This window comes from Chionomys nivalis, chromosome 20 (assembly GCF_950005125.1).
Source record: "Chionomys nivalis chromosome 20, mChiNiv1.1, whole genome shotgun sequence".
NCBI lineage: Eukaryota > Metazoa > Chordata > Mammalia > Rodentia > Cricetidae > Chionomys > Chionomys nivalis.
The window spans coordinates 50217615-50229705 of record NC_080105.1 but is presented as its reverse complement, the minus strand read 5'-3'; the positions used below and the strand labels follow the sequence as shown (position 1 = coordinate 50229705).

Below are 12091 nucleotides of genomic sequence, written 5' to 3'. Positions count from 1 at the left end.
TCCAACTGTTTCCATAGCCAACAGGGCTATCCCCATTCAAGTAACTACATTGAACAGTTTCAACGCTGAGTCTCATTGACAAGTTTGCTCAGCCTCGTGTTTCAATTCCACATATTTTCTAGTTCAGGCTTTACCCAAATTGAACTCCTTACCTTCTCTGAGACGAGAAAGGCAGCAGCAAGTGGGAATTTCAATATCAAACTCCCTCGTTTTTAGCCCTCAAGTCAGGTTTCCTAGCTGCTTTTACAAACCTGTGAGAGCCTTTAATTTCTTGAATAAGAGGCCACGAACCTGGAAACACTGGACCCCAACCCCAACACCACCACATTCTCCCTTTTCAAGCTTATTGGTGTTTCCCGTAAAATTTACATCTTGGGAAGAGTACATATGCTTTATGATGTCTTTATTATCCGGAAATCAGAGCAGGTGCCGACTCTTAGGCTGAACTGCACATGTCAGTGAGCTGCCGTTAAACCCTACAGCAGTGTTTGTACCGACTTTTGCATTCAGCAGGCAGGATGGAGCATCCGTGCGTTTTCTGATTCTTGCAATGGCCACCCATTCTCTCACATTGTTGATATCTCCCATTTCTTTTGTTCCCTGTAAGAGAAAGGGAAAGAAGCGGTGAAGAAACAAATTTAGCTTCATCCAAACAAAGATACAGTAATTTATTGGACCTAGCAAGGGTGGGCGGAACCGTCCACAAGCCCCACACTAACTTTCTAATGGATCAGGTGTGACTTGAGCTGGTATCCGTTTTCTCATTCGCAGACTGTTACAAAGAATGTTAGACGGGGAGGCTCATTTGATAACGTGTGATTTCAGTGTTGTTTAACGAGAAAGCAGGAAGCCAGCCAGGCTTACTCTCTCACTCTCTCTGGCTGTCTTTTTTGTTTTGTTTTGTTTTTGTTTTTTGGTTTTTTTGTTTGTTTGTTTTGTGGCTGTCTTTATGAGAAAGACAGAGGTGACTTGTGGTAGCTGAGGCCATGCAGCCACTGGAGCCTGTTTTTTGTTGTTATTGCTTGTTTGTTTGTTTGTTTGTTGTTTTTCTTTTTTCTTTTTCTTGGTCCATTTGAAAGTCTGTGGTGCCTGTATCTTAGTTTCGTTTTCATGTGAAGACGCTTGGGTCAGAGAAAACACCGCACCTGGTTGTGTTCTGAGAATGTGAGTGTGATTCACTCCCCTGCACGTATCCTCTATAAAGCCTAAAGTGTCTTCCTCCTACACAGTCACAACTTTCCTAGTGAGCAGCAAATATCAGGCAACACAGAGTGAGAGAGTGACAGAAAGGGCGTGCTGCTGACGGTGGAACGTGGTACCTCCCATGTGTGGTGTGCTGTGTGTGGTCTCATACACAGGCACATAACGAGTGTCAACTGTCCTATGCCCCAGTGCGTTAGGCTAGGGAGATTGAAGCCATGGAGAGAGTAGGGTAATAGAGAGAACCAGAATCTTGACCGAAAATCGAGAAAGCCCAAGAATGAAGAACAGTCATGAGTAAATGCTGGATCTTGTTTCTATCAAGGTCTGTGGCTTTTCGATGTGCTGTGTTGTAATGGAGAGCACAGCAACCGGGAATGAGAGACTTCAGATCTAAATAGAGCTACACTGCCACTATAGGAAGAAAACAAAAGCAAACATGCAGAGACAGACATCTGCTTCTGTCTATAGCCACCTCCACAACCATATCTATCATCACTGAATATACCCATCATTCAGTTATCATCTATAAGCTGTCAATCATCTGTCCATGTTCCCTTTACCTTTTCTCTTCCATTAGGCTGTTCAAAAATTGTTCTGGTTCTCTGTTATCTTGACATAAAAATATGATGATCCTATCTTTTGCCATATATATATATATATATATATATATATATATATATATATATATATATAAGCTATGAGCCTAGTCATTGTGTTTTGAACAGAAACAATGCCTACTGGGTTCTTAACTGCTACTGTGATAGCTGTTACATGAGCCTGGACTGACGGATTGCTGTGAGCAGAGCACCCCTGTGGCCTGAGTGGATTTGCACCTCACTGAGGAAGAATCCCTGTGTTCTTGTAAGATGCTAAGACTGGGGACATAGTTTCTCTATACAAGATCACCCAGTAAAAATGAGACCACTTCATTAAATCTGAATTTTTATGTAGCTAAGAATTAAGCTTTTAGAATAAGCACACTTTAAACATTGCATGGCCATCTTCACACCAAAGATTCAATTTTTGTTTATCTAAAGCATAATAAATAAACTTATTGTCTAAGATTGTTGGAAATGTAATAGTATTTTCTACAGAATTGAACTATTTTTACTTGTGAATTTTGCCAAGTATAGTCTCTGTCTCAGTGTAGGTTATTCATTTCTACATCTCAGCTATAAAATACTCTGTATCTATTGCTGCAAAGAGTAAATTAGCTGTTGTATGTCTGAAGATATTTCTTGCCAGTCAGAGCTCTCTCCAGCCTCAAATGCCTCCTTTTTTAACACACAGATTTTTCAGATATTATGAGCTCTCACTGGCAAGAAATTCACTCTGTAGACCAGACTGGCCTCAAACTCAGATCACTCTCCCTCCTGAATCCTATGATTGAAGATGTGCACCACCACACCACAGTACAGGCTTCAAACATACAACAGCTAATTTACTCTATGCAGCAATAGATATAGAGTATTTCATAGCTGAGATGTAGAAATGGCATAGAGAGACTCTGTCTCAACAAACAAATGTCAAGTTGACAACACCAGCAACCAGATACATTATGTATCTTATAACTGTGTCGTATTCTTAGAATCTATTTCATTTCATGCCTGAATTAGGAGTTTGTTTGGTTTACTCCAGGCTCTGAAGTCATCTACTGCCTCACCCATCCAGCTGGATTCACAGCTTACCTACTACTTTCTGAGAAAGACATATCAGAAGGAGAAAAAGAAGAAACAGCAGCTTCATGGTGAGAAGTGAGTTCCTGGCGGGGAAGGAAGGAGCGGCAGTGCCCGAGTGCGTTGACTCCTTCTTCAGAGCACATCAACAGCAGAGGTGTCCTGGGGGAGCTGGAATGATTCAGCTAGAAGGAAAGCGTACAGTCTTAGTGCAGATGTTCCAGTAGGACCGCGGTGTGACTGGGGAGGTCTTAGCTACAGAACTCATGATTACAGACCCAAGCTGCCCTCTGTCAAAAACAGAAGCATTTAGCTGAGCCTGCCACTACACATTTGTAATTCCAGTGCTTAGGAAGTAAAGGGCAGGAGGATTGGGATTTGAAGCCAGTCTGCATGATACAGTGGGTTGCAGGACAGCACAGGCTACATGGTGCAAACCTGTCTCAAGAAAATCAAAAGCAGCAAGCAAGAAAAAACCCCTACGTGGGGTTTATAGTAAGTCAGGATTTTCCAATGGGTTTCGTTTCTACTCATGATTTGAAGGACTTGTGTTTAGTTTTCATTTTACTTTGTTTGTTGAGAAAGAGTCTCTCTATGTAACACTCACTGACCTCACACTTGCTGGGTTGACCCGACTGGCCTTGAACTTGTAATGATTCGCTTGTCTCTATCTCTCCTGGGACTACAGGAACACACACACACACACACACACACACACACATCCTCCCCCAAGAAGCTAAAAATTAGAGGAGACTTTGTAAATGGAAACTCCCTTCTTTGCTTATCGAGTTTCAATATGTTATGCTAGCCAATCGAAAAAGGCTGCTCCTGCACAGGTCCAGCTCTCCCCACGGCCAGCTCTTGTATTGCCCACAGCTGGTGAAGCATGCAGGGACAAAAGATCCTTAATACTGAGGCTGCATCAAAGCCGACAATACATAACAGAATAAATGTATGGGCAGACAGAAGAAGACGGCAGGGGGATGAAGAAATGCTAGAGTCCTCATGTTTGTGTCCCCTGAAAAGCTCTGTGTTGAAAAGCCAATCCTAAGGAGTAGATCAGTGAGAGTCAAAGCATTGGGGTCAGGGCCCTCGTTAGATAGATCCATGCCTTACACGGGGGGTTCTCAACTGCTGTGACTATAAGAAATGAAGTGTGTGCGTCTGTGCGTGAGTGTGTAGTGTGTGTGTGTGTGTGTGTTGCAGCGTCTTGAAGGAACTAAGACACTAAGAAGTAAAGGAAACAATGGAGTGAGAGGAGGGAGGGTTAGGAACTAGGAAAGGAATTCAGAGGCCCAAATATCCCTACTCAGTTACTAGTATTGCCCTACACTGCTAAGCTGTACCCTGGTTGCGGAATCAAGGGAAGATGGTTCCCGAAATGTAAATATCAAATAAGTTGCTCCGCCTCTGAAGTAGGCTGCATCTTTAGCAGGTAGGGAAAGGGAAAGCTTACCTACAAGTTAAAATATGTAGTTAGATAAGCCCGGGTACAAAGACCGCTTTGCCGCTCACTGAGTGATGCTTTGCAAATAGTTTGCCCTTTCAACACTTTTTTCCGTCCTAGGCTCCTGGCGCACAGTTGAGTGACTGCATGGGAAAATGAGCCCTGAGCACTCAGCTTCCCTGCTCATCGGTCATGTTGATGTAGCGCTTCCTTCTCTACATTCCAGAGGGGTGACTTAGGGCAAGCTGGTGGTGGACGGAACACCTCTTCATAAAGAGTGCTTGGTTTTACCTGAGATGCTGGCCAGGCATTTCAGAGTGAGCTGCAAAGGCTTTCTGGCCTCTCAGCAGTGCTTTCTCACAGGAAAGCGAGGCGGTCTCAGAAAACGGGGCGGGAGGGGAGAGAAATTCCAAACTAAACAAAGGACTCTTGCAACCCGTAAGTGAAATGTCAGTAGGGAAACTGGCCATGTGGGATAGAGATCTTAGAAAGGAATTAGAATTGTAAACACAATTTCCCCTTCGTTTTTCACTTCTAAATAGTGCCAGAACTTAATAGCTTTATCATTTAATAATATGATATTGAACATCACCCATCACTCGAATAAGAGAATTTTCTTAAATAACTTTATATTCCAGAGTCTTAAATATGACACTTAGCTAGAACATTCATGTAACATAGGTACTTTCTTCCAGCGTGATAAGGCATACTGAGCCTAGATCCATTTCAAAAATTATACTTATTAACAGTTTTTTTGTTACTAAAATAATCCTTGAAGAATAAAGGACATGGCTACAGGAAGATTGTGTGTATGTGCACGCATGTATGCATGTGTGTGTATGCTCATGTATGCAAATAGACATGCCTAAGAACTAGAGAGTATAAGAATAGAGAGTGAGTAGGGTCATGTAAGGCCAAGTCAATCTTTCTATCAGAGGGAAAGGCCGTGGCAGCATGGTAGATTGTAGTTGGTTGAGATGCTAAAGCAAGGTTGCCAAATTAGTAACAGCTTAAAGAGCGGTGCATTCTAGATTTCAAGGTTTTATTACTGATAGTTGTTGTGGAACAAGAGAGTCAGGGAAACAGAATAGAGTGCTGCCTGATCTCTAAAGAAACCTCTCGTTTAGTAAGCCTATTCCTGCATTGCAGGGTCATTCTCTGTCCTGCCCATCCCCAATCTCTGGAAATAACCCCAAACAGTGACTGACCACAGCGGTTTTCTAAGACATTGTGATCATTGATGGTGCTGGCTCATCTTTCCCTTCTCAGCCTAAGAACTACAGGAAGGCGAGATCAGAGAAGAGCAGTAGTGAGCGCCTGGGCCCCACTCGGAAGTCATCACTAGAGTTTAGAATGTATCTCCAAGTTTACAGCAACATCAAACACACTTCACTCTGAAGGGCACACTGTTTGCAGTGCGTCCCACAGAAACGGTGCTGATGCAGGTTTTTTTTTCTTTCTTTCTTTTCTTTTTTCTTTTCTTTTTTTTTTGAGGAAAATTGACTCCTTTTATTTAAATAAGAACAGAATTTCTTTTTTTTCTTTCATATTTTTATTGATTTTTATTGAGCTCTACATTTTTCTCTGCTCCCCTCCCTGCCTCTCCCCTCCCCTTCAACCTTCCCCCAAGGTCCCCATGCTCCCAATTTACTCAGGAGATCTTGTCTTTTTCTACTTCCCATGTAGATTAGATCTATGTATGTCTCTCTTAGGGTCCTCATTGTTGTCTAGGTTCTCTGGGATTGTGAATTTGTAGGCTGGCTTTCTTTGCTTTATGTTTAAAAACCACTTACGAGTGAGTACATGTGATAATTGTCTTTCTGGGTCTGAATTACCTTAATCAAAATGATGTTTTCTAGCTCCATCCATTTGCCTGCAAAATTTAAGTTTTTTTTTTAATGCAGGGGTTTCTTAATCTCAAAGGACAGCCCGATGAAGGCTTTCCATCATTTATTACTGACTATATATATATATATATATATATATATATATATATATATATATATCTTGGAAAACCTTCAACACAGTAAGGTATACTCAAATTGCTTTTAGACTAAGACTGGAGTATTGGTAAATGACTTCCTTCACATTCTGACCCTAGTGTCCCCTACTGGGTTTTGAGGGACCTGGAGAGGATTCATTGCCCTGCTCTTCAGTATCTCTGTGGGAGAACATTTACATCCTCTGTGCTGGCCGCCTCCTCCTCAGCCTTCCACATTCATAAGGGAACTAATTCTATTCATGTGGGCTGCCCACGTTGTCTAACCAAGTCCCCAAAGTCTCACTTCCTAATACTGCTGCACTGGAAATGATATTTCAACACAGAAATTTTGAGCAGACCTAAGCAGTCATATGAGAGCAAACGAGGGAAACAAGAAAGTGCGTGGTGAAAGCTTTTCCACCCTCCCCTCTCCCGAAAAGCAGTCCTCTTGATGGTCTCCTCACCTCCTCCTCCCCACAAGCTGTCCCCTAATCACTTACCTAGAAAGTCGGCTCCCTCCGCCCTCCACAGGCAATATGCTGCCTGGACTCTGAGGCAGGGCCACTTGGGAGGAGGAGCCCATTATGATATAATTAAGAGTCAGGAGAATCATGTGCAGAGGGAGGGCATCACAAAACAGCACTGTGACCCTGCTGACTTGCGAGACCTGGGTGGAGAATGGAGGGTGAAGGCAGCGGGGCTTGTGCGATACCTGTTTCAAACTGCGTCGCTGAAAAGCGCAGTGAAGAGAAGCGTGATAGCTGAGGGTAACGTAGTGCCAAAGACGTTTTTAGACGGATACGCTCAGTAGTGGGGCATACAAGGCAAAGCCTTGGGGCCAAACAGCCAAGCTCTTCTCCTTGGTTTTCTTGGACCGCGAGTCTCTAGGGGGTCACTGTCGTTCTACTGGTGCGTCTCAAGCAGACTAAATGACCAGGCAGTGCTGGCACACACCTTTACCCCAGCACTCGGGGCAGAGGCAGGCTGATCTACAGTCTGAGTTCCAGGATAGCCGCGTCTACACAGAGAAACACTGTCTCAAAAAATAATGATAATAAAAATAAAAACAGTCTAAACAATCCACAAACCACGGGAAAACAGAAACTACAAGGATAACCAGTAGAAAATGACTTCTACGAATTCATGAATTCCACAAATGTGGCCTGCCTGGTAGGCAGCAGGAAAGAAAAAAGTCTAACCAGAGGCCAGGAGATGCCAGCTTTTTTAAATAATAATTTTTCTGTGTTTTTTTAAAAATATATATATATACTTTTATATCTAAGTTTGCCCTGTCTGCTGCAATAAACAGCGGTTACACAGGCTAAAGTTTTATCAGTTACATTCAGCCCAAAGGAAACCCCTGCAGAATGAACTGCAATGAACAAGCTTGTAATTGGAGACTTTTTATGAAAGGCCAAATCATCCCCAAACTTCTAAACTTCTGAAATGGCCCTTGGCTTAGACTGAGCTTGACTAGGTGTCTGGTGGAAAGGATGTTTATGAATTCAGAGAAGCTGGTCCCAGAATCTTCTCAAAACTCACGTGCATGTTGATTACTGAGTTGAGAGGGCTTGAGAAGCTCAGGGGGTAGGGAGTCACTGGGCAACCCCCTATTTTTCCTCCTGGTTCCTCCAGATGGGCTCTCAAACATAGAGATTTCAAGACTTAACACACTGTATTTAAAGGTTCACATCACTGGCCATGCTATATTCAGGCATCTAGAAGCCGCATGAGAGATTCCCATCTTTGATGACATCAGGGGTTCTTCAGCAACACAGAGACCACCTTCTCAGTAGAGACAACTACAACACCCCATTTGGGAAGCAAGGGAAGTTTCCATAAGCCACCTCTTGACCGAATGATGGGATGTTTGGGGACCATTTAGAAACACTGTATCTTTCATGCAGAGGAGCATGGAAGTATGTGTGCCACACACAGAGCCTCATTAAAAATCAAACCCAAAGCACTTAACCGGTGTCCCTCAACACACAGCTCAGCAGACTCTAAAGCTGGGACTGGCCGTACTAATGATTGCTGGGAGAAGAAAATGAGCTTCTCTGAGGGGCATCGCTATGCGTTCATCCCACTGGGCATGAGTCTATCACTGCTGCATGTATAGAAGCCACATGACTGAAGTGTAACAAGCAATTATTTGCTGAGGATAATAGAATGCAATGTATCTTTAAAATAAAAGTAGCCGTCTGGAGGCAGGGCACAGTTAACAAAATGCCTGCTGCTTATGCTGATGCTCCCTCATCAGATCCTCTAACTGCATCTCACAGCCCAACCCCAGAGAGACCTCGCCATGTCATAATTCTTGCCAACAGCCTCATATCCTCTGAAAGAAGGTTTCTCAGAAGGGAATTTAAAGGCATAAATGTTTCTTATGAAATGATCTTGAAGTCAACTCATTAATGGGCTGGGGACTGGGATCAAGGAAATAATGTATCCAAAGGCAAAACGTGGAACCCAAGAAATTATTTTATTTTACTTATTTATTTTTAATAGGTTTTAACTGAAATATAATTACATAACTTTCTCCTTAACTTTCTTCCCTACAATCTGCCTCAGCTACCTTCCCTCAAACCCCACTTTCAGGTTGATTGCCTCTTTTACTTTGATTATTGGTATCATAATATATTATATACATATGTGCATATGCATTGGTATGTACAAATATATATAAATACAACTTTCTGAATCCTGTTTTTGTTGGTGTGTTTATGTAGTTTCAAGGTTGACCACTCTGCTTTATAATAACTAATAAGAGGTCTTCTTTTATCAGTTCCAGACACAATGAACTAAGAGGCACAAGCCAGAGAGAAGCTGGGGCTGGCTCCTTTGTCTTGTATTGGGACTGGACACATGAAGCAAAGAGGTTAGAGGGCACTGAGGGTCGCAGAGGGAGAGGCAGGAAGAGCACTGGTTGCAGGAAATCAGCCAACACATCCCGAACATGGATGGATGTCCATAAACCCGAGAAGCAGGAGAAAGACCCACTTCAGAGTCACTGACCGAATTCCTCAAGGATGTTAGAGTTCAACCCATGAGGAAACAAATCAAACAACAGCCCACACAGCCACGAAAAGGCAAGGTTTTGTATTTAAACAAAGTACTTTAATTTGGTTGAAGTTTTATACATCTTCATGGAGGAGCGGATTCTGGCTTTTTATTTTCCTCACTGGTTCTTGGTCTTCTTATTTATGTTTTCTTGCAGCACCTGACTTTAGGAAGGCCACAAGTTCCAATCTGTTTAAACCCTGAACCACATGGGCCCCAGCATATACCTCCATTGGTGATGCAAGTTATAGGATTCTTGATTCTTTGAGTAAAGACTGAAACATAAGGAAGAGAAACCACATATTAGAGTTGAAAGTATTATGTCAAAAATACACACCCATGTGCCATTATCATGAACAAATTCCAGCAGGCTTATTTATTTATTTATTTATTTATTTATTTATTTATTTGCCGAGGCTAGGATGTCTGTTTCATCAGGACAGAATCCAGCTCTTGCTAGAGAGTGGTGCTGCTGCTGCTGCTGCTATAAGCGGCTGCTGGCTTTTCTAGGACCCAATGTGGAAGAGTCTGCTCCATACCTGAATGACGAGAGCTCCAGGGCCACCAGGCAGGAGCTCTGCAAAGATTCTGCATTAATCCCCAGCTACTTCACAGAAGCCCTGCCTCTGCTTCTGCACACAAGCCCCCTTGTTCCAGTCTCAGACACAGCCAGTGGAGTATGAGTGTGTGTGTGTGTGTGTGTATGTGTGTGTGTGCATGTACATGTGTGTACACACATACAGAGACCACAGGTTGGTATCTCATATGTGCAGCAATTGTTCCCACCTCAGCTTTTGAGACAGGGTCTCTCACTGTGCTCAGAACTCACTGAGTAGAATTTTCTGGCTGGCCAGTGCACCCCTGGGATCCTTTCCAGTGCTGAGGTTACAGATGTGCACCAGCTTGCTCTGCTTCTGCATGGGTGCTGGGGATCTGAACTCAGGTCCTCATGCTTGCCTGGCAAGCACTTTACTCACAGAGCCAACTTCCTACCAAGGTGTTTAAACTTCCAGGTGCCTACTTTTACCGAACGATCTGACCTAAAGCTCAATGTAAAGGACTTGTTTAATGATAATTTGATGCCCAAATAACTTACAATGAAAAATAAAAATCAATAGTAAAAATGAAATTTTTTGATAATTTCTAAAGTCTAAAATTAGGTTTTAATCTCATCCTTCCTTCCTCCCTTCCCCCCTTCCTCCCCATCTTCTTCACACTCGTCTGAAGCTAGACACAGAAAGTTTTTTTTTTATTTTTTTTATTTTTATTATTTTTTTTGTTTGATATTTCTTGGTACTCAGATGCTTCTCTGCAACCAGACCCCATGAATGAAATTTGGGTTTTCTCTCAGCAATTTACGTGTAATGCAGGTTCAGGCCTTTGCTTCTTTCATCTCATTTTATCTCTTATGTGGATTTTGTTTGTTTGTTTTGCTTTTTGGTTTTTCAAGACACAGGGTTTCTCAGTAGCTTTGGAGCCTGTCCTGGAAATAGCTGTTGTAGACCAGGCTGGCCTTGAACTCCAGAGATCTGCCTGCCTTTGCCTCCCAAGTGCTGGGATTAAAGGTGTGCGCCACCCCAGTCTGGCTCTCTCTTATGTGTCTTAAGCCCTTCTTTGGACTTTTCTATACCTTTTATTCTGTTTGCCTAATGTCAAGGGTGAAATGCAGTCTTGGAGCTGGAAAGATGACTCAGCAGTTAAGAGTAGTGCATAAGTGCTCCTGCAGAGGACCTGAGATCAATTCCTAATACCCTTATCAGGCAGCCCACAACTGCCTATAACTCCATCTCTGAGAAATGAAATGCCCCTTTATGACTTCAAGGGTACTATACTCCTTGCACACACATGTACACGTAATTTTTTTTAATTAACCTTTCTGCAAAATACAATTAAGACAGAGTTGGGAAAGAAGAAGAGGAATAGAGATCTAAGACAGACGAGGTAAAAACAAAAGAAGTAGACAGGACGTGGGAAGAGGGGAAAGGAGAGAGAGGAAGGAAAGGGAGGGAAGGACAGAGAGAGACAGGCAGGCAGACACAGACAGACACAGGAACAGAGACAGACAGACAGAACACAAAGAACGAGACATACAGAGACAGACACACACAGAGAGAGAGACAGATAGACAGACACACAGAGGCACAGAAAGAGACAGACAGACACAGAGAGAGAGAGAGACATACAAAGACAGACAGACAGACAGAAAAACAGACTCTGTCTCTCACTTCCCTTTGGAACCACCCCGTTCCCCTGCCTCACCTGCAAGAGGTGACAGCAGCATCAGGAGAAACGTGAAGAGGAGGCGATGGATCCTCATGACTGAAGCCTGGCGAACTGCAGAGACGCAGAGGGAGTCGAGCACAGCGCCTTATATAGGTCCAAGTGCTGGCTCTGGGTAGAACCCCAGTAATTACAGTTATGAAACACAGAGCGCCTTACCTCTCATGCCAAGGAGTGGCCCTTTGAGAGCACAGTCATTGTCACTTATGCAAATGTGGAGAGCCCCAGACAATTTCTTCCTCTACTGGAAACCAAGAGCAGCTTCCTGTCTTGTTTCTTTAGGTGTGAGGGACCCAGGCTGCCAAAGGTCACAGACTTACTGGTTACAACTTGACCTTACTCACCTGTTTCTCACGACTTTACCTTGGTCATCTTAGAGTCTGACAACAGACTTAGATCTCCCTGGGAACTAATTTCACTTAGATCCATCAGGGCTTAGGTCCC

The 12091-nt window shown here is 43.1% G+C and overlaps 2 protein-coding genes across 2 annotated transcripts; both read right to left on the bottom strand.

Annotated features, from left to right (window-relative positions):
* Nucleotides 1-469: 469 nt before the first annotated feature.
* On the bottom strand, nucleotides 470-3028 carry LOC130862540 (beta-defensin 33-like). Its single transcript, XM_057752147.1, has 2 exons — nucleotides 2892-3028; nucleotides 470-600 (listed from the first exon to the last, which is right to left on the bottom strand). Exons 1-2 carry the CDS (start codon nucleotides 2947-2949, stop codon nucleotides 470-472), a joined length of 189 nt encoding a protein of 62 aa, XP_057608130.1. The 5' UTR covers nucleotides 2950-3028.
* A 6352-nt stretch (nucleotides 3029-9380) lies between these two features.
* LOC130862899 (beta-defensin 4-like) lies at nucleotides 9381-11775 on the bottom strand. The gene is made up of 2 exons (XM_057752736.1): nucleotides 11627-11775; nucleotides 9381-9642 (listed from the first exon to the last, which is right to left on the bottom strand). The coding sequence occupies exons 1-2, from the start codon at nucleotides 11682-11684 to the stop codon at nucleotides 9509-9511; spliced, it is 192 nt and encodes a 63-aa protein (XP_057608719.1). The 5' UTR covers nucleotides 11685-11775; the 3' UTR covers nucleotides 9381-9508.
* Between the last annotated feature and the right edge of the window lie 316 nt (nucleotides 11776-12091).